This window comes from Adelges cooleyi, unplaced genomic scaffold, assembly GCF_023614345.1.
Source record: "Adelges cooleyi isolate 19-005CV unplaced genomic scaffold, UGA_ACOO_1.1 ACOO_flye_CR_arks_rails_tigmint_CR_PRNA_108, whole genome shotgun sequence".
Taxonomy (NCBI): Eukaryota; Metazoa; Arthropoda; class Insecta; order Hemiptera; family Adelgidae; genus Adelges; species Adelges cooleyi.
The window spans coordinates 14,380,593-14,404,328 of record NW_026095761.1 but is presented as its reverse complement, the minus strand read 5'-3'; the positions used below and the strand labels follow the sequence as shown (position 1 = coordinate 14,404,328).

The window sequence follows — 23,736 nt, the reverse complement described above, 5'->3', positions numbered from 1 at the left end:
GCTGCATTTTTTTTTTATTTATTAAATTATTGCGTGTGAAACTTGAGTCTTAAAAAATCTTAATACCTTATTAGGCTTACACAAATGTATTATTTTTAATTTGGGCCCCTCCAAGTAATAAGTATAAATGACTTATAATGGAAAGTGAATATTCATTAAAAATAAAATTACATATATCGGTTAATAAGATCCTATGACATAATAACTGTTAAAGCTTACGAATAGTTGACATGAAAATCATATTTTAATACAATTGTATATAAATATATTTTTTTTTTGAAAAGTGTAAATTATTTAATTATTCAACAAGAGGAGATTTTATCTATTGTTATAAAAAAACCTTTATAATATTTTTTTCGCGTCTCTTGAGCCTATTTAGCAGAATTTTTGGTGCACCTTATAGGTTTCTTTGATGCTATAGAGGAGAATGGTAGTCTCTCTTTACAGACAGTCACCTGTCAACAGGAAAAGAACAGCCAAACCAGCCAGTGTGAGCCTTACCTACTCGGCCATTGGACCCCCTCATAATTAATTTATACTTGTATAAATTTAAAACTTTTTACATTTTATTATATTTCACACGACTATTGCATTTTTTTTATATTTATATTCACCGTTTATTTTACTTCAATACTATTAATAGGAACGATTAATTTACAATTTACAACGGTTTTACAAAACACCATAACTCTTTCTACTGTTTTTATTGCTGTCTAGGGTGACAAAAATCAAGGGGAATGTTCCAGTTGCGGCCAAGGGGCATGTACCCATTCGTTGCTACACAATACATGCCCATCTAAAACGGTATGTATATATTATCTGAATACATTTTACCGTTGTCTGAATAATAATTAAACAAACTTTTTGTTAAAAAAAAAAAATCCAATTAAAATCTAGTGAGAATGTTTATTAATTAAACAAACAAGCTATACAAATAATGCGTTTTAACAAAGTATATTATAACGTCATAACAAACATGAACAAAATAAAAACTACATAATATGTATGAATAGTTTTATATCATTATAATTATAATATCCCGATGAAAATATAAAAAAAACATACAAGGCTTCAAGTTTTTATAGTATGTTATTGTGAATTTCTATCTGTGGCATGTACATAAGAAAAACTAAAGTTTAAATGAAAATAGCATTTTGAATATTTTATCCTAGCTGCAATAGAGATGTGAATTGCTTTTAAAACATTTTATATAAAAACTAAATAATTTGTATTCCACTGTAAACTAGGAACGGGAAACGATGACAAATCTTGAGTTTAATAATGTAGAACAATAATATAATATTATAATATGTAAGAGAAGAGCATAACTAAAATATAATAACGAATAATTATTATGAGTACTTGATAGCAGAAGGTCGTTTAATAGCGTGAACTCACAAATTTTCGAGCAAATGAACATTAATTTGAGTATATTTTTCTACTTTTACACCCTTAAATTATATGGTATTTATCATTTTGATAAAACTATCAGTTTATTATACAGGAACATTGTATAGAAAATTATTCGCATTAATTTTTGATTTTGTATGTGTCTAGGAGGAGGATAACACTAGAAGCGGCCGAGTTCTCAAACACAAAATGCCACCACACCCGATTCGCATAGCCAAGACTATCGACGTGATCGCCCGTATTACGTTCCCCACGGCTTATGCTATATTCTTGATATTCTTCTTCATCCACTACACAAGTCATCCAAGCCACTGGACCATTTAGATCAAAGGCGAGTGACTTGAGGAGCTCAACGTTCTTATAGCAATACTATAATCATTCATAATAGCTACCAAAGTATAATTCTGTAGATATACCGCTGCAAAATATGATGTAAACGATTTGCAACAAACGACACGTTGAAAATCGTCAATTAATAATAACAATTATATTAATACAATTTTCTTAAAAAATATAAATCAAACGACCGCAGAAATGAACATTACACCACCATCGGTAACAACGCAAAGATAACAGCTTGGTAAAAATATATTGGTAAAATCAATACCTGTTGTTATTCAAATCAAAACTAAAATATTAATTTAATGATTCTCCTCCTCTTTCGATTGTATTTTCTCTTTAGTAAATGTCCATCAAGCTTGGCGACGTTCTGTTTGTGTTGCGTAGTATCTATACCAATAGATTTTTTTTATTTATAATTTATTACAATAAATAGAGTAAATGTATAAAAGTTATTCCTAGTATACTCAGCATATTTATTCATAGACAGAGGATTATAGTTTTTAATTGATGGATTTTTTTTATGATTAAAGCCAAACGACAAAGTAATGGAGAATGATAATACTTAAGTAAACGAACCCAAATCATGTCCTAATATTTTGATTCCTTACATTTTAAGGAAGATTATATCGCTTACATTTCCATTGGCTCTATAAATGCTTTGAAATAGTTATATATTTTATTTAAATATAAATATGAATTAATTCGTATGACCGTATACAGCTCAATTATTAATGGCTGAATATTTAGATATTAAATGTAATCCGCTACCAATTAAATAAATATATATATATATATATAAATTTATTTCACGTAACTGTTATTAATGTATAATAGTAGTAGATGGACCGTCTAAATGGGATAAATATTTGATGTGCTAAAATACAATTTTCCAGTAGTAAAAAAAATATTTTATAAACTAATACATGGTGATTAAATAAGTCAGTCATTTTATGGCAAAAATACCTTGGCCAAACATTTTTTGTACTGTACAAAAAGGGCACTCCCAGGAAAAAAAAATGATGAGCCTTGTAAAAAACATGAACACCAAACTTAATAGATAATACAAATTTTAAAGCGCATTTGCCAAAAAAAAACAGAAAGTGAAAGTAACTGTTTCAAACCAATATAAATATCTCTCAAGTAAGCTCTCTCCAACGAAACCTCATCCTACATGACGATAATACATTTTTGAAAACCTTCTGTAAAAATTAGTTTTTCAATACATTTTGTGGTTTTTAACACAAATATTTCAACAATATTATCTAAATCTTGTTCAAAAGGTCATAAAAATATTATACTTAATTTTCCACTAAAACTCAACCATAGAAGGTTTTCCCCGTGATTGACGATACCTGAAAACGTTTAAGACAAATTAAAACAATATACAATAATTGTATTATGTAATACATTCGGACAATCAAACATCATTTAGACATATGTTTTATCAGTATAATTTACATTTAGACACGTTTTATTACTAGCATTTTAAAATTAATGTATGTAGCCAAACCGTGTTTTAGATTAAACTCATTTTAATACCCATTGAGTAATAATAATAATGTTTTAAGTACTTAAAATATTATAATTAAACAACAAATGTAAATTACAACAATCATTACCACTAAAACTATTTGAGTTTAAACATTTTATTTTACGCCATTTGTACTTATGTTTACTTTTATTTTTCGAAAATAGTTTCCATAAGTACAGGGTGTAGAATCACAATAAATCAAAATACTATGAGTGTGAACAAGGTATTCCTAATAAATCGTAATGAACGCGCTTAGTTCAAAATGTGAATGCAAAATAACAGCAATTTGAATATTAGATTTATATTTAAAAAGTGTGGATCGATAAGAAATATATAATTTAATCAAATGAAAGGAGTGTACATCAATATTATGGTTACAAAACCAAGAATTAATAAAAACAGTGAGGGTCCAAAAAATAGATAAGAAAACGTTAAAATGTATGAACTTTTAACAAGTTTACAATATTAACTCTATTAATTTTCGTGTCATCTTCTAAAACTTCAAACTTTTTCGAACAACTATAATTGTCGAGTAGGACAAGAGTACTGCCCATATTATTATTTTGGGTAATTCCTCTTAAAAAATATCCTTAACGCGTTTGTTAAACAACTTTGATTTTTAGATATTTAACGGAATGTAGGTAGAATAATATTTTAGGCTATATACTTAAGTCGAAAAATTTTTTTTTTAATGCTAAGTCAACACCATTATACTGAGTTTGATAACACCATGTTGGAAATAATCCATAATCGACTGTAGGATAGTAATATTATACTGGTATATATTTGTCTGTAAAATTACATCAACGCTTTTATAATATTTAAATTTATTTTATTTTAGCATTTCAAAATTACTTTGTAGCTGTTCAATTAATAATGATAGCAAATAATGAATGATAATTTTTATAATTATTGTATTTAAGTTTTGGTCAACCGACTGGTTTACTTATAAAAAAATTTCAGGTCTGATATCATTTAAGCACTTTTTTTTATTGTTGTTAAAATAAACTTGTTCATAAAGCCTTTGCGTAGTTTTTAATGTAATTTCTTAATAGTTTCTTATTAATTATTAATATTATAATACAGTGGCGCTAACATAATATTTTAACTATCAAGCACTTATTATTTTTCATAATGTAAATACCATTAATATTATATAACATTTAATCAAATTATATTTATTAAAATTATGATTATTATATTATAATGCCATATTTATTACTTATTATCGATTAATCATAAGTAATTTATAATACGGACCGCATAATATTATACAATGTGATTAGTTCTGTTACAACAACATGTATGATTCATACATGTTGTTGCAAAATTCATACAGTATGAATTTTGCTTATGTTAACGAATATAAACTCTTTAAAGTGAGTTGTAAAACATAAGGTTTTTTTCATTTGGCATGTTTCATAACATAGACTATAACTTATATAGTGTAAACAACCATATAATATTTTGTATTCATAAGTATAATTCATAAATTCACTTAATCGATTTAAAAAACCGATTTTTAATAAAGTATTAATTTTATTATAATATTATGCATTTCTAAAGTATGTAATTCAGCCGTTAACTTATCGGAGTTACCTTTTCAACATGTGATTCACTAAATTCGTTTAATTTAACACAACATTTAGTTTTTTTATTTCATTAATGTTTAAAAGTTTTTTGAAAAAAAAACCAGTAATAATATTTAAAATACAAAGAGATTTGTTATGGGTGTATATACCTAAGACCGATCTCTTTAAATTTAACATTTATTAGATATAATTTTCTAAAACTATTATATTATATTATATAGACACAATTATGTTGTTGGGTATTCATAAGCAGTCAAGCATATCAACTTACGCTGTGTTATTATTTGTAAAAGCTATGTAAAACAAATGTTATTATTATAGTACTATATTCTAAGCTGTTAATAATGTTATAAACTAGAATTTTATTTTTATCTTTATCAAGCGCATATTAATTATAATATATGCTTTATCATGACTGCGATGAATTAATTTTGTTATTTATTTTAGGTAATCATCTAAATTGCACTTTTGTTTTGTTTACTTTTAAATAAATATGCCGTGAGAACTATGCCGATTTTCGGCTTCAATTGTTTTGAAGTCAAAGCCATAAAAATGTTTTATAAAAACAAATTTTAAAAAACAAAAATATTTATTAAGCATGTATTTTAGGTATTGCGACTTAATTATACAATTTATTATTATAATAATTTAGTAATTTTTTAAATTTTGAATATTTTTCAATAAATATATAAGTAGGTACATGATAATATTATAGTGTCCCCAGACAATTCTAGTTTTACTTTGACTTGTATGTTAACATTTTATAATAATTGTAGTCTGTCATGTATAATAATTATATTATATAACGTTGTTTTGTCGAATTTTCTTTTTGTGTCATTACTCATTAATCTAATACGTAGCATTTGTTATTCGGCACACAGGACCTCAATATTTTGTCATGCATATAAGAAAATATATACGAATAATTAATAAAATAACGGCGTTTAAAATACTGCGTTATCCATTATTGAGTTGTATTGTTAGTAATAGACAATTTTTATGTGTACCTATCAATAATTAATACGCCATAGATTAATTATAAAATTGTATTAAAGGGTTGTTAGTCATTTTTGAAGTTAAGTAAATATAATACTCGACGATACTCTTGGTGTTTTACTTGAAATTAAACTAGTAATATGATGACGCATAGAAATATATTGTTGTTATTTATTTAGTGTGCTTAGAGAATTATTCATGGCAGAGAAACCCAAACCTTGTGTGGGAGAAAATCTCTTAATAAATAATAAAAAAATTATAGGAGGTAAAAGATCAGACTGCTGTAGAAATTCGTAAAAAATATACACACAACAAAGTACCAAAACTTTTACAAAATGATTATAATTTTTACACAAATTGCCTAATTACAACAAAACAAATCACTTTTTAAGACTAAAAACAAAAGAAAACCGGTTTAAAATAAAACATTTCGTCAAAGAGCAATATCGTGTGTACACAAACTCAGACAACTATTTTTCGACAAACCATTAAAATAAAATAATAACCACAATGGTATTATTTTAAGTTATATATTAGTTCTAACATAAATAATTAACAATCGACAATAAAGCAAATTCATATTTCTTACAAACTTAAATTGTAAATTGTTTATAACGTAATGAGTATCCACACAAAGTTTCTGAACTAATGTGTAGCTATGTAATATATACTTTTAAATATTACAATAATACCTATTAAAATAACTTTAATTTTTTTCCAAATACTTACTATAATAATATAACTAAGCCTCCCCCTCTCAGGACATACGTCACTGCTGTCAAGTACCTTATAGTAGTAAATACTATAGTAAATTAGTATATTATTATGTCTGATACTGAAGTATGCAACGGATAAGGAAATGTAATTTACTTATAGTACTTTTTAATTAACAAACTTGACATGTTGTATATTATGATAAACAATTAAAAAAGAAAACTATTGTAGAGTCTCATCAACCATATTTAAAATATTTTAGATCTATAGTCACGTTATTTTTCGTACATATGTTGGCTACACTGAATCTGTAAAAATTAATCTTTAAATCTAACCATATCACTGTTGATAAAGTAACGTCTCTTTGTGCCAATTACATTGCAGTTCTAAACGCGTTGTTCAAAAAAATTTGGTACTGCTTTTGATTTTTTTTAAACTGTAGTAGTAATCTTTTGGTCAATGTAAGCAAATCATTTCAACATTTTATACGATTTTTCCACCAATATTTCCTCTTTCACTTATTATGATGTTCTATGATTATCGAAGCTGACCATGTCTGACATTTCTTTAAGGCTTAAATGCCGTTCGGGCACGTTCCCGATTAAAATATCGCCGAATTGCGATCTAACCGATTTAAAGGAGCAGTTGTCAGTGCTGAGTGATATACCTTCGAATAGCATAAAATTGTTGTTTGGCTTTCCACCAAAACCTATATTGCAATTCGACGGCTCGGTGGCAGACGCAGGAATTAAGTCTGGTGATACGATAATAGCCGAAGTGGACACCAGCAGCTCAGGAGTCAAGGAAACTAAAATTCAAACCGAAAACGCAATTCTAAAGCATGTTATTGAACAAGAAGTCGGCGATGGATTACCGCTTATTTTGCGTAAAGTAGTGCCTGCCGACAACTCGTGTTTGTTCACTAGTATGGGATTTGTATTGGGAGGTAAGAATGTAATATAATGTAATAAACACCATTGATTAAAGTTTTTCAGTAATAATATATTAAGAGTTAACCTTCACTATTAAAATAGTAATTTATCGGACATGTTTCTCTTTTGAAATTTTGTTTATACTCATGATCCATTTAATGTAAAACACAATTTCTCTTAAAACTTTTTTTTTCTGTGAATTCCAGAACATTATCACTTGATAGTTTTTAAACTTTTAAAAACTGAAATTGTAACGTTTATATTTTATTACTATTTTAAAATAAAAATAGTTTACTAACAATTTTAACTGGTCAATTACCAGTTTTAAATAATTATTTTAGCTTCAATTCTTCTTATAATATGTATTTTTATTTTTGTGTGCACCCAAGATGTCGTTAAATGTACCTGAAAGGTTCTTAATTGATCCAAAAACTTAAAAAGATATTAGATTTTAATTTTTATTGTTTGTTGTTTTTAAGTTATTGTTGATAAAAATATATAACATTTTTAACTAAAATCCAAATAGATCCACTAATTATTTTATATTAATTTTTCATTAGATTTAATTTATACAATATACATTGTGGTATTGTTTGAAATAATTTTTAGTTACATTTTTAATTTTATATTTACAGGAAAAATAGATTTAGGCAGTGGTAGTTATATGCGTGAAATTATAGCCAACGCCGTCAAGGACGACCAAGTAGAGTTTAGTGAAGCTGTTTTGGGAAAGCCTAATGAAGATTACTGCAAATGGATACGAAATCCTGATTCGTGGGGCGGTGCAATCGAAGTGTCGATATTATCAAATTTTTACGGTGTCGAAATAGCTGTGATAGATACACAAAGCGGATCAATTAGTAAATTTGGCGAAGACAAAGAATATCCGCACCGCGTATTTCTAATTTATGACGGCATACATTACGATCCCTTGTACTTGGAATCGCCATTTGGCGTAAGTTTCAATTTGTTTTCCAATTATATATATATATATTTAAACGCCTAATAGCATACTTTTGTCGTACATATTTCAGGCTGGTGAAATACAGACTTTATTCCCGAAAAATGATGATCGGATGTTAGAAGCGGCCCAGTTGCTGGCTAATGAAGCCAAGTCTAGTAGACAATATACAGACGTTAATCGATTTACTCTGAAATGCCTAGACTGCGGTTGCATAATGATTGGTCAAACGCAAGCACAAGAACACGCTAAACAGACTGCTCACACCAACTTTAATGAATATTAATGTTTATAACCAAATTGTGGCGTTTCTCTTTTATTTTTATTATCGCATTATAATTAATGGCGGGTGCCATTTTATTTAATGAATTCTAGAAGTATTTCAAATACACTAAAAAATATAAATGAATAACAATTAAAACTAAATATTAATTAATGGAAATAAAATAAACACTACCAAAAAGAAAAAAATTGAATTCAATTTATCATTGTTAATAGTAGTTAATATTAACTTACAAGTTATTACATTTATAATTGAAATATCTAAAACTGAGTTACGATTAAAATTTGTATCAAAATAGCAATACATAAAAACATTTTATAAGCAATTTTTTTTACCGCTTTTCAGGTGTTATAACATTTAACTATCATTAATTATTCAGATTAAAATTGGAGAATGGGATTTTGTGTTCTAGTTATGTTTTAGTAAAAATAATTTAAAATAAAAAAAATGCAATATATTAATTTCACTAGTTTCATTGTGTTTGTTTATTTTTAGTGGGTAATTTTTCAAAAAAGATTGTTACATTAATATTAAATACAATTTTTTTTTCTATAATTTATAATTTAAACCTTTGACCAAAAGGTGTGAAAGCAACACTTTCATCGAAAAGAATTGTTTACATTTTTATAATAATCAAATTTATCCGTCTGTATAATGGATAACGTAAAAGCAATAATACTAGTCCCACTGAATCTTTTTTACGACTAAGTATTTTATGTAAGCAATAAATCATTTCTTGTCAATCAAAAAAGGTTGCAAGAATAACAATCCATTTTTTTAATAATCTGTGAAATGTTTTACTTCATTTCTGTAAATAGGAAAATATTACTTATGCCTCTATTTCCATTAAAGCTAGCATTAATGGAATTAAGAGCGAATTAAAGCTCGCATTAATTAAGAGCGCTTTCAACTTTTGAAACTCGTATGGGAATGTATATTTTTATTTAAATTTTTGACCGTATTCAGAGATTCCAATCCAAAGTCCTATGTAGTATATGTAAAGCCCCATTTTATATTTCCATTCATTAAGGCCTAAAAAACTCAACTGTGACTGAAATTGCTAAACTACACTAATGCTTCAGAAACTGAACAAATCATCATCCTAATCTTCTCATTTCTGAACTCTCATCAATAATTATTCCTGGTAACCCTAAAAAAGATTTAGAAAGCATTGGTGTTGACCTGCTAGTCAAATAGAAAAAATATTTTTAATAAACTCAAAGTTCCTCCACTGAGAGACCTCTTCACTCTGTAAATTTGCCCTTTATAAATATTACATCTATTTTGGTCATTGTTCTACATTTTAAGATTTGCATAAATAAATATTAAATTTAAAAAAAAACTTTTTGAAAGTAGAATAATTTGCTGTAAATGTTACTAGTTAACATTTACAGTTTTGGTTAATTACTATTATTAAAGTTTAAAACTGGAGGACTGGAGAAAAGGTGGAATGTAGTAATTTTTTATCTACGTGCATTACTCAACTGCACTCCACTTCCCGTCCTAAATTTTAAATTTTAAAAGTTATTATTTAAAACTAGTTATCGACCAGTCAAAATTAACAACAAATTTAATTATTATTATTAATTTAAATATAATATTATAATTTATATATTTAATTTAAATTATCAAAACAATTTAAAAGTAAATTAAATAAAAATGTTCCTATTTAAGTTTCAAAAGTTAATAACGCTGAAAAATATTAAAAAAGGTAAATATTTGGTAGTTTTATAATATTGTACAATATAGCATAAATAAATGTTAAAAAAAAAAAACTATAAAATTGTACCAAATTATTTTCTGAGCAAAGAGTGTCTTCTGATTAACTGAACACCCTGTATTATAATGAAGGATTTTGTTATTTTTTAATCAAAATGTGGAAAAACACAATATTGCGTTTTACTCGGTCTAATGGACTATTTACTTTTAAAAAAATAATTTGCTTTCGATTTTATATTAGGTTTTCCTTTTTTCTTTAACACGTCATTAGGTGAATAAAACGAGTTTTTGCAGTCTTATTAGTAGTCTTTTAGTAGTATTTACACTATACAAATGGGTGTATAAAGTCCTCTCAAGTGTACACATGATACAATAATCTCAAAATACATATTTGTCAGTTCATACACAACCTTTTCTCTAAACACTACTACGGTTAAATTATTAGCTGTTCCCAAGCACAGCTTATTATTTTTTTAACTTAAGGTTTAAACATAAATAAATTTAAAATGTTCAATAAAAATACATCATTATATTATAAAAAATGGACGGAATCAAATTATTAATTTTAATTCTATGTTTTAAAAGTCTATAAGATAAGTTAATAAGTACATAAAAAAAAAGGGAAAATATTAAAAAATATATATTATAAACATTATAATACAATAGTTCATTTATTTTTTAACACTTTTCTAGTAATCTCTAAAAGATGAATATCGTTGCCTTTCATCAGCTCATAAATATCCAATTCATTGTTTTTGCCCAATTCTTCAAGAGATTTATGAGTACAATTGAGCATCCACTTATCTGCTAGTTCGTCGATTCCTAAATCAGGGTCTCTTTCGTGGTACGTCGTCATAAACTTTGCCATCGGATTGCGTTCCAACAGATACGATATGGTCACAATTAAGTCTTCAAACAAGTTTGGCTCGTAAAAACAGTCTGAGCCTATAATCAAGTCAATTGGTCCCAAGTTGAGAGTTTCACGTAAGAAGTATCCCCATGGAAGTCCGATCACTCTTATCTGCAAACAGTATTTATTCGTTGTAATTAAACAAATTTACTATAAAACAAACTCTTTAATTTTTTTTTTTTACTTGTTCTGGGTAAAGGCCGTTCATGTAACAGCACTTTTGTATATGTTTAATAGTTCCTGGCACTCGTGGATCATCAGTCAATGTAACAATAGCTCCGCATTTTGCTGCAATGATACCCGGTAAGGATGTACCCGAACCGACTTCCAGTATCCTCTTTCCTGGTAGTTCAAGTCTGTGTTCCCATAAAATCCACGCCAGGACAGGAGACGCTGGCCACACATAGTAATGATAATCTCCTTCCAGTGCCTGTAGAATCACATTTACTCGTTTAGTGCCTCATCCTTAATAAATTGAATACTTATTAACTTCAAATATAAAAATAAAGTTCCAAAGAAAGAAGTTTATGAAATTAGGTAGTTTTAAGGAATGGATCGTAGAATGAGTTGAAATTGGTTTTGCTTATGAATAGGAAAAGGAATAAATTACTTTTATTTTTTATTATAGAATAGTAAAAAAAAATTGCAGTTATTTAAACATCGTTTTGTTTTAATAAAAATTCAAATAATTACTAAAAATAACCATTTTTGGAATACCTAAAATTTTTATTTTATTTAAACAAATATCCAAATAATTACTTTTAATTTGAATTAATTTTAATAACAAATCAAATATGTTTCAAATAAAAATATCAAAATTAATAATTCAAATAATTTTTTTAATTTTTTCTAAATCATTTTTAATTAAACAAAAATATATAATTTCTTACGATTCCCTTTCCATAAAGAATATTAACAAAACTAATTATAATGGTATTTTAAAAATAAATTATTTACTGCCATAATATTCAGAATTTGGTTTATAATATTGCATTTTAAATATTATCAAACATATAATTTGTATAAAACAATGTATGCACTTTTTAACGTACCTGAGGAATAGACACAAATAACGAGTCATACTCGTTTGCTTTTTCAACATCTTTTGTATTGCTCGATGTCCTTTTGGTGCAGAAAGTAAAATTTTTAATACTGTACTGAAGACCTTTGTTGCCTTCCATCCAGTTTTCCGAGATGGTTGAACTGTAACCAAGAGGAAATAACGGTTTAGGCGTGGTTTTGAACTGCCTCGTAGGTGCTACAATAGGATTGATTTTCCAGTCTAAACAATTTGGCGACACTTGTTGGGTCGGATGTAATCTCATGCTCGAGGATGGTGGATGGTACATATATGATGATGGCTGGGAAGAGTTGGCTTCCAAATATGGTGGGAAGTTTTGAGCGTTGGGCCAAGCCGAAATAGGCGTCGGGTATGTAAGCGGTGCTAAGGATTGTGATGACACAGGTTGCATCTCATAGCGGTAAGGAGAAAATTGAATATCTTCATTGGCATCCGACAGTCGTTCATTGTTATCGTTCGAAGTAGGCGGACGAGAGCGAGACAACGGTGGAGCGTCTGAGTCCATAATACAATTAATTTTTCACTCGATTATTAGTTTAATTTGACAAAGTTTAATCATTTATTTTTAATCTTTAAATTATCAAAAATATACCTACTGTAAGTTTTCAAAATTATAACCTGTAGTTTTTAACATTGTAAACACGAATTAAGATAACTGTTATCTTAAATAGGGATTGTAAACAAAGCACTGTTATCAGTTATCACTACGGCTGTCCAAAACTTAAACGCAGCAACTAGGTACCAGTTATTAGAAAATTGTACGGGAGAAAAAAATTTGCTAAACGTTGACCGGTTTATTACAATAATTAATCATTGTACTTACTATTTATTTTTGTAATTAATTAAATAATATATATTATTTAAGCATTTAAATAACTAATAATCGTACGGCGTTAATTATACGATTTTTATTAAATAAGTAGCTACAGTACTAGTATTATTTTAAAACAACTTTCTCCACATTGGACCAATGATATAAGGAAAGAAGGGAGAGAGAGAGGTAAGCCCAACAAATGTCTTTCACCTCCCCGAGAAAATATTTGAATACAGAGTTGATACTATCTTCTGCTTTTGGAAATATATATATTTTTTAATGTTAGTAATGAGATAAATTATAATCTGAGCGCAAGGCCAAGTACCAGCAATGTCAGTGTATCTTCACACGAAACAATTCACCCAGTTTTTTTAAATGTTGACCCACATATAAGAAAATTATCAACAGTGTGTTTACGGGAAATATGGTCAATGAAAGATGTGCGAAAAGAGATTCTAAATATTTCGTCATTTTGATAACATAGAAAAAAATCGAAAATTTGCAGATACGTGTTGTTGCTGTTACGGTAACGATATCTCTGTTTCCTCTTAAGATAAACTTTTGAAATTTGAAACATAGATTAAGCTCGAGTAGCTTAGTACATTGTAAACAATTGAGCCCTTAAAAGTAAGCCTTTTCAAAAGGGTTGAATTTCAAAGTTTTTTGTTACTGACTCACCCACTCATCATTGTTTGTAACTGACTGTAAATACTTATGAAAGACAATGAGTAATGACTAATGTTTTCGTAATTTTGTTGTATTTAATTTAATTTATCGGTTCATTTAAGTTAGGCACATATGGGAGGGGTCATTAGGTTTTAAACTTTTTTAAACGAAATTGCGTTCCTGAATACTTAGAAAGGTTTATTTTTGAGGAGAATAATATAATATAGTATGGTTACTATAACAAAACAATAATTGTTAGTATTTTTTTTTTTTTGCACAACATATTTTGCCACCAAAATGAAAAATATATCTTTAACTAATTTTTTTTTAGTCGTGATGTATTTAGTGATGATTTATTTAATTTAGATAAACAATATTACTTTAGATAACCCGAATTCCTGTTAAGGAATCATTTGTATTATGTTAATGCGCATATTCTGCACATTGTGACCTATTGGGCGAATGCAATTATTAGTATTCACGTCACGCGGTATGTGCCATGAAAAACTGCAATCTCAGGTATTTTTCCATTGAGATTTATAATTACAATCTATTTCCCTATAGCCAACTCTGATAATATAATTAACCGTTACATTTATAATACGGCCTTGAATTTTAACCAGCTGTTACAATAACTGTAGTTACCTATTATGTTATATTTATGTGGGTTTAAAAGTGGAATTATTATGTTAATATTTTAAATGTCGACTAAAATATAAATATAATAAAGACTATTGCGAATATATATACCTACATGTATAATTTATTGATTGCCTTGAATTGAAAACTCAATATTTGTTGGGTATACATAATCACATAAATACTTTCATTATAAAATTCATATTTTGTTCATTATATTTAGATCTATTCTATCTATTTAGATGTTTTTATCTAAATAGATAGTTAATTTTTATCCCGAAACTAGAATTTATAAAATAATTTTTTTATTATTGCATATTATCTGGATTTTGGCTGTTTGATTAGCTTATAACCCAAACAGCTGTTACAATATCAATGTAAAAAATATTGTGAAAATATTTATGAGCTGTTTAAAGTGTATTAAGTGAATTATATTTTTACTATGTTTGTATAGTATATAATATTTTTGTGCTTTACAGTCATATGCATTTTTTGTATTAATTAACCAAAGTTCGATTCCATAAAGTGTTTACATTTAGTCGTCTTCAAAACTGGATAACAATTCAACAAATATCAAATATTTATTATTTGTGTAATTGAGTACTCAATAACTAATACCGTTATCCAAGCCTACTGAATGATAATATTAGAAAATAATACGTGTCATAAATACAATTATTTTATTTTTGTTTTAAATTTAAAATTAATTTAGAATTCAATAGTAGTTTTTATAGTTTGACACAGATTTGGGTAAAATTTAAATAATATAATAAGTAATAGATAATTATTGACATATAATAGACAATTTTTTATTCATGATTACCGATTACCATTTATATTGTAACTTACTAAATAAAAGATAATTAGTTTATAAATTATTTATACAAAAAAAAAAGATGTCAGATAAATTCAAATTTATTTTAAAAAACATTCCATAGTTATAGTACATATTATATAGACGAGTAAGTACCTATACATATGGATTATTACTTAGACATTCAAATAAATAATATTTATTAATATGTAATAAATAAAAGATAACGTATACAACAAAAAGATTCATCATTGGGTTTTCGGCCATCAAGACCATCCCGTTACACATCCAATCCTGCAGCCTTCCCTATCAACCGCCCTTGCTTTCCAATCCCGTCTTCCATTCACTGCCTCCACGTCTTTTCTTATCACATCTTCCTACCTCAATCGGGGTCTTCCCAGTGGTCTCCTACCAACTGGGTTCTCGTCCATGATTATCCTTATGAGATGGTTCTGGCTTAGCATAGCATGTTCAGCCCACTGAAATCTTCGGTTTCTGATTAAGCTCAATATGTTTTCTTTCCGGAAAATCCTTTACAACGAAAGATTAGTAGGTATTAAATAAATAATATTTGTATAATAAAAAATAAATAATTTGAAACAAATACGAATAACAGCGATAAACAAATGATGATTTTTTTATATATCTAAGAATGCTAAAAAAATCGTACTTGTTTCAAGAATTCTATCCAAAAACATTTATTTGTGTATTAGCTGTAGCCACGAAAGGATATTATTTCTTTAGTGTTCTCGTTGGACCTTGACTAAAGTTGTAATAATTGGTACCTAACGTGATTCCATATAGTTTAATCAATTATTTAGATTATATAACTTGGAAACAACGATATTTCTATGTATTATATAGATCAAGGGAGTTGAATGCAATGCAGATAATTCATAGTGAGCCAGCAGCCACCAGCCACCCGTAGCTATCCAAGGTAATGTTGTGTATACTATCAGACATCAATGATCAGTCATCATCTGCATCACACCAAACACCGGGTGGTAGCCAGATTATCATATTATGATTAAATACGATCATGGTCATCCAAACAAGCAATTAAAACAAAACATATTATTATATTGAGATATTATCAACCGTGTTCACCGTCTTGCTAGTTACAATGAACAACAATGAACACTTTATTTTCCACAATAACTATAGTATATAATAGATAACATCGCAATAGCCACTGGGTAATGACGCTTATTGCTAAAAATTAGTAAGGCAACTAAATATAAAAGCTAAAAGATGTATGCAATTTTTTTTTATAAAATGACAAAATGTTCATTGTATGAGCTATGACATTAGCCATCATGTCAACATAGAAAATTAAATTGTTACTGTCCACTTGTCTTAATTAAAAAATATCTAAAATATAATCTATTGATCTAATTACACTATGCAACACGACAATATTTTAAATAGTCAATCGAAATTCGAATCTGGCTTCTACATTTTTTTAGCATTTCTAGTTGTATATCAAACCGTATACAAAGTTGTAAAATCAACAAAACAAACTGTATTTTCAGTGCGCTGTGTGTGTTTGAATAATTTTCTACAATGTATTTCAAAAAGAGATTTACAAAATAACATAAGAAAATTCCGATTACTATTTTGTAAGTTGTTTTCAACTTTGATTTTAAAAACAAATTGACGTGCAGTAAGATGGGAAAACCACTAAGTATTCATTAGGTATATTTATATTTAATTGTTTATATATAATTATTTTTAATTTTATTTATATTCGATAAATACATTATTATTTAATATCAGGTATATTATTTTTCATTAATGATATATAATTAGGTAATAATCTTACCTAATTTCACCTTAAAATTGTCTTCTTAATAATTATATTGATGCATATTATATAATGCATTATTATTTTAAGAGAAGCTGAAAAGATATGTTCATGACATTAAGTTCTATATGACTTGAAGTGATGTCAGTTTTCTTACAATTTGTCTTCTCTTGCACGGTTCATATAGTTTTTAAACCCATCGCTGGTTTTTTTTAAAAATTGTATCATGATATTATTAACAATGTGTTTTACGAAAAATTAATGATCGATAACCAGTTTTGAAAGATTATTTCAATGTTAAAGCGTTTTAATGTATGACAGGTGGTATGCAGTGCGATAGATAACTACACAACTACACTACTTCGCTTTTCTTTCCATCTGAACTTGATGAAATTGATGGGGGAATGTATTTCAAATGTCCTCTGCTGTTTGTGGACTTCTGAAAAAGAAACTTGCATGTATCATGAAACCATTCAGCTGCTAGTATTTTTTATCATAATATTATATTATATAGCATGTATACAACAACAACCTGTGGACTTTTACCTCTATAATAACGGTAATTTCATAATTTAACTCTATTTGATTTAATACCTATGCCATTTATTATTGACATGACAACGCATTTGCAAACGCACTAGGCTCACTAGTTCTCTACGGTAACTTTAATATAGGTTACCTGCTGGACTACTATTACAAATAATTTATAATCGACACTTAGAATGTCCCAGAACGACTGTTACAGTGTGTACATCTCCAATGATGGAATTCAATTAAATGCCAATCAAGTTGGTCAATATTGCATTTAAAATATTTTTTTTTATGAAAAAGTAGGTCTCCCTAGTTACTTTAGTATAAATGCTGGGACAGATATTCTAATAAGGCTGTAAATAGTAGTAGGAGTTATAAATTCACAAACTTATTAAACAACGTCAATATACAGCTGTTTAAATATTTAAAAATCGTTTTGATTTATCGACAGTCATTCAAGTTCAGGGCTATAGACTCGCCACACTGACGTACATTGACGACCCCGCGTTAACAAAATACTATATTATGCGATTTTAATAAGTGTTTCATAAATAAATATTTGTTTCACATTAAAGCTTTTTAATTTAACTATAATAGCTATAAAAATACACACATGGTATAGTGGAATCATGATTTGTTTCAAAAATTAAAACTGAATACAACACTTATCTTCAATAATATGTTAATTATTAAGTAAAATTCTAACTGATAATGATGTGTCCCTTACCATATTATGTTGGTTTCGGTCATATGCCGGCCACTCAGTAGGCACTTGATGGACGCAAATGTGGCCAGATACCAAAAAATCGCGTTACATATCAATTCAACAAGATTTTTTTCTCCCGATTTCAAATCTGACATTATTTTTTTCGTAAGACAATTTTTTAATGAGATACGAGTTCTATTTTAAATAATTTTAAAATTAAAAAAAAATGAATACCATTTAGTGTACCCATAGAGCATCCTGAATGTCTCATTTGAAGCTCGGTATAACTTTACATTACACCTTGTATATACAGCCTGGAGTATTGGCTTTTTTTAAATTCTTATTTGTAATTTATTTACTCAGCCCTGGCAAACTAAATCCCGGTCAACGCCGGGTCGGGACAGCTTGTAGCCATATAGAATACAATTTTCTGTAAATTAAACGAGCGTAGTAAGTTGGCCTGATAACAAAAAATTATTGTTTTTTTGGAGTTGTTTCTAATACCAGTTAATTTGTGAATACTAATTTTTCAAACTTTTTAATTCTTCAGTAAGAACATAATTTTATTGATATATTGACATATTCAATTGCTCGTACTTAAGCGGTATAGCAGATATATTATATTCCATTAATTATAGGTTTAAAAAATATGTTTTTTGCTTAAAGTGTCGAAGAACCTCCTGTAGCATATTGCAAGTTACTTTATGTTAACTTTATGATACTCAAGGGAATGGTAGGTGATGATTAATTTTATGTTGTGGCCAAAAGTTTTTTAAAAGTTTAGTCGTTTTTTAATATTTGGCCTTAATTGATTTATTGGCAACATTCACTTGGTTAGTTATTTTGAAATAATTTAACCATTACAATTCATGAATTTCATCGTGAGTTGAAAGCATTCTCATTTTTCTCAGCTAATTTGCGCGCATCATCGACAGTTATGCCCCCCAAACGCCAATCGGTTGGTCGATTACATCTCAGGCACGAAAAAAGGGCATTACCAATGAATGAACACAAATATTTTTTTTTTAATTTAAAAAATGTTTTCTTTCTTTTTAGAAGCATAGCTTCTGCCGTGGGTCCTGTGTTTTAAAATTAATTATTATTATTATTATTATTAATGTTAGTGAAGATTTAAAACGCACTCGGTCCACTAGTTCTCTCCGGTAACTTTAATATAGGTTATCTGATGGGCTACTATTACAAATAATTGATTATCGAGACTTAATGTCTCAGAACGACTGTTGCAGTGTGTACACTGTACATCTCCATTGATGAATGTTAACCAAGTTGGTCAATATTGCATTTAATTTTTTTTTTCATACTTATTTAAAAATATTATTGCTTTAATAAAACTTTTATTTCCAATGTATATGAATATTATTTCTAAAGTTCCATTTAAAACAACAGTGTTAGTAAGTACTTTTTAAAGAAAATTAATACTCAAAAACGTTTTCCTTATCCAACTACCTCCGTCCCTGCTCACAACTCATTATATATAAATAAATAAATAAATAGATTAATTTACAAAGATTAAACAGCTTGACACAGTAGTAGGATTTATAAGTACACAAACGTATTAAACAATGTCAATATACACTATTTTAATATACTTATTTTTTCGTTAAAAATATTTAATTTCCTATCATATTATTTAATTGTATGGGATTAATTCTTTTTTTTTTAATTCAAATAGAAAAATCTACAGCTATTTAAATAATATTTTATTATACCACATTATTTGATATCAACACATAGATGTACATTGTCGCCCCCGCATTAACAAAATGCTATATTATGCGATTTTAACAAGTGTCTCATAAATAAATATTTGTTTCACAAAAGAGCTTTTTATTTCAACTGTAAGGGCTATAAATATACAAGCACACGCTATAGTCGAATCATAATTAGTTCAAACTGAATACGGCATTCATCTGCAATAATACGTTAATCATAGGTAAGTAAATTTAGTGTTAAAATGTATACGTTTAGTAGTTATTTTAAGCTACGGTATGAAACAATTTGATATTTCAAACAATTCCATAGGGTTTTTACAAACTCGACAAAAAGCTCATAATAAAAATACCAGGAATATAAAAAACAAATCTTGTACTAGTTCATTATGATAATATGTAAAAGAGGAGACTGTACAACCTTTATTTACATGGGATCTTCTGTGATTAAAATTATATGGGCGCGTATATTAAGTTTTATGTCGTACAATTTAAATTTAACACATAATACATTTTTCTACATACGTTCCTATTCCACAATAACCAGAAAACCCATCACCCTATATTTATCTACTCATACCTTACTAAATATATTTAAAAAAATTTTAAAAAGAGTATAATACTTAAAATAGAAAAATCTGCAAAACTTCAGCGTTGTAAAAATGTCGAACGGGAAATCTGCATTTACTGTTTCTATTACAATTTATCAAACTGGACATTTTTTTTTCAGAAAAGCAGGAAAATGAAATTCATTAATATTGCATTAGGTGTGATATATATTGCTGTATGCATCCTTGCATTAGGTAGTAGCAACACAGAAGCAGCTAAAGGTAAGTTAAGAAACCGTTTATCTATTATAAAATATTTAATATACCTACCCAAACAAAATAAGCGCATACTTGTTTCTCGAAATATGGATGGACCCAGTTAAATTACTTCACTTTTTTCTTTTTTAATTACATTTATCATACGATAACCTTAACATCTAATCTACTGTCTGTAGTTAGTGGTTGTTAAGAGAGTTAAGCTATCTTTTTTTTAAAAAAGCATTTCAATTAACCAAACATTTTGATTTTCTTAACAATAATGAAAATATGCAATGTTTCAATTAGTTGTATCACTATAATAAAACATATTGATAACAGTGGTTATAAATTTCTTTTAAGTGAAAAGAATTTGTTATAACATTTTTTAAATTATATTATTCCATCTATAGTTTTTTTAAAATCGGATTAATGTTTATAGAAGAAAAAAAATGTATTCATAAAATACATTTTTTATTTTCAATGTGTGGTTATTAATTAATACCACTTTTATATAAAGTGGTTCATTAATTTTTGTACGAAAAAAAAATATAATACACATTGTTTACAATAAAGAAAAATGTATACAACTAATATTATGTTTTTGTTTTAGTTTCTTCTCGTGGAAATACTATGCCAATTGGCTAAAGTTAATTGAGCTACCACCATGTGTGTGTACAAATGGATCCGTGAATTATGGTTTCAAAATTAATAAAAGAAACAAATTTCAATTAATAATAAAAATGTATTATTCATTTCTGTAAAACTATAACACAATAAATTATTTAAAATTAATATAATTTGCGTTTATACAAATATAAAATATTATTTTATAAATATCTAATAATATATTTTAGTATACGGTAAGCACTTTTATACTTATAGAATATTTAGATATTTCCAAATACTCTTTCTAAAAAAATACTCCTCGAAACACCACATATTAACTTTTTTCACGTTAAGGAAGATCAACAGTGCAACGTGTGTACTAGCATTTACAAAAATAGGGTCTTATAATATTTCTAAAAGAGGCACTTTTGCTTTGTTTTCCAATAAGAAAATTAGTCTCAGTACGCACTTAAATGATTCTTTGAATTTTATCGCCTTATAGTATAATTATAGTATTTGTCTCTGATTGTGGGTATGAGGTATAAATGTATTATATATGTTTACTTTTTTTCTGATATAAAAAAAATCCAAAACACTATCGTATACTGCATAGGTACATAATGACGAATTCACAAGATTTACGTGTAAAACATACATCTTAGTCGAATATAATTTATTATTTTAGGCGAATAATGCATACTAAAAATGCCGATCGTCACTGTAGATGACAACATAATTATCCAAATACGTATATGTGATAAGTGAATTATTTTTTGTGGATTGGATTTTATAAAAAATATGTTACTAAAATTTTTTAATGCGGTCAAAATATGTTTTTGAATATTTTGTAAAAGTTGTTTTTTTGTTAATGATTATTACATTATTAATATTAGATAAGTATAATGAAGTGATGTATAATATGTACGAAATATAGTCATAAGAGATACACGTCATATAATATATATAGAAATGACATTCGATATAAAAAGTTTACAGCCATATTATCTAAGGATTTATTTTCCATACTTAAGATAAGACTTTTGATTGTAAGTTCATGGGGGATTCGCTCGAGTTAAGAAACAAAATTGCAACAAAGTACTCACAAATTATACACCTATGTTTATTTTTCATTTGCATAAGCTATATGACGACATAGAATAGGTTGTTAAAATAAGGGCATCATTCATATGAATATTAAAATGTTGAATTCACTAATATAGGTAAAATAACCACGACAATATTTAATTAATTATACTTTAAATTTTTCTACCTTGGGTAGGTGTTTATTTAAAAAAACGATTACAAAATTATTATTGTAAGATATGTGTGGTGTACAATTATTTAATACTTGTCACCTTTGTTAAATTGTGTTACCAGGGATTTTTTATTTTAATTGTTGCTGGCTCTAATAATTTCAACTCTTTTAACAAATAAACGACCGAAACAAACTATCTATTTATACATTAATTATGATTCTTTTGTGTTAAAATTTCATAAACTTTTATGTTTTGTAAATTAATATTGGTCTACGCTGTAATCAATTGCCGCGTTATAACGGAATGCAGCCCGATGAGTATTCAACGCAACATTTGTTTGTCTTCGTGCACGATTATTCAAATTCATTGTCACGCGATTGGTTTCAAAATTAAAATGGGAGACTAAAATGGAAGACTTAAATGGGCAACTATGTAAACTATGAAATGTGAAACTGTGTCTTTTTTGACCAGAAACTATGAATAAATATAATCAACTGTCAAACTATCCATATGTCAGCTGAGTAACTGTTAGCTGTGATATTTTCGCCATATATTGGAATAAACTTTCACTAAGATTTTTAATTTTAAAATTTCCAATTTTACGGGCAACTTTTCCAATTTTTCTTTCCGAAAAAGCTTATTCGGACTATTACGAACTAATTTTTCAACTTTAAGATAAGACTTATGATTGTAAGCTCGTGATTAAATAATTTGCATGAATAGTTTTTGAATAAATAGTTTGCATTAAAATTGATGCCTAAGTGATATTATTAATACTGTAAGACTATTTTTCCAAACTGTACTTAAAAATTACACAAAGGTGATTCGATTGCCGTATAAACTTTTTTCATGATCAAGAAGTTAATGATGCAACGCACTTTGTGTACTACTAG

At 27.4% G+C, this 23,736-nt stretch overlaps 3 protein-coding genes and 1 long non-coding RNA gene across 5 annotated transcripts in view; 3 read left to right on the top strand and 1 right to left on the bottom strand.

The window, feature by feature from the left end:
* The window catches only part of LOC126847373 (glutamate-gated chloride channel-like), a 43,828-nt gene extending 39,408 nt beyond the window's left edge, over window positions 1-4,420 (top strand). The window contains exons 11-12 of one of the 2 annotated variants that reach the window (XM_050587539.1): window positions 718-804; window positions 1,558-4,420. In XM_050587539.1, coding sequence (XP_050443496.1) covers window positions 718-804; window positions 1,558-1,734 — 264 coding nt within the window. In that variant the 3' untranslated portion in view covers window positions 1,735-4,420. The remainder of the gene's footprint in view (window positions 1-717; window positions 805-1,557) is intronic. The other variant, XM_050587538.1, reaches the window with a different exon arrangement.
* Window positions 4,421-6,936: 2,516 nt separating this feature from the next.
* LOC126840643 (ubiquitin thioesterase OTU1) lies at window positions 6,937-9,554 on the top strand. The gene is made up of 3 exons (XM_050576518.1): window positions 6,937-7,531; window positions 8,153-8,472; window positions 8,552-9,554. Exons 1-3 carry the CDS (start codon window positions 7,138-7,140, stop codon window positions 8,762-8,764), a joined length of 927 nt encoding a protein of 308 aa, XP_050432475.1. The 5' UTR covers window positions 6,937-7,137; the 3' UTR covers window positions 8,765-9,554.
* A 1,234-nt stretch (window positions 9,555-10,788) lies between these two features.
* Window positions 10,789-13,061, bottom strand: LOC126840573 (uncharacterized). Its single transcript, XM_050576425.1, has 3 exons — window positions 12,443-13,061; window positions 11,575-11,820; window positions 10,789-11,501 (listed from the first exon to the last, which is right to left on the bottom strand). The coding sequence occupies exons 1-3, from the start codon at window positions 12,974-12,976 to the stop codon at window positions 11,148-11,150; spliced, it is 1,134 nt and encodes a 377-aa protein (XP_050432382.1). The 5' UTR covers window positions 12,977-13,061; the 3' UTR covers window positions 10,789-11,147.
* A 7,276-nt stretch (window positions 13,062-20,337) lies between these two features.
* LOC126840590 (uncharacterized) lies at window positions 20,338-21,778 on the top strand. Its single transcript, XR_007686073.1, has 3 exons — window positions 20,338-20,399; window positions 20,906-21,005; window positions 21,592-21,778. It is a non-coding gene; the product is annotated as an uncharacterized LOC126840590 (long non-coding RNA).
* The last annotated feature ends 1,958 nt before the right edge of the window (window positions 21,779-23,736 follow it).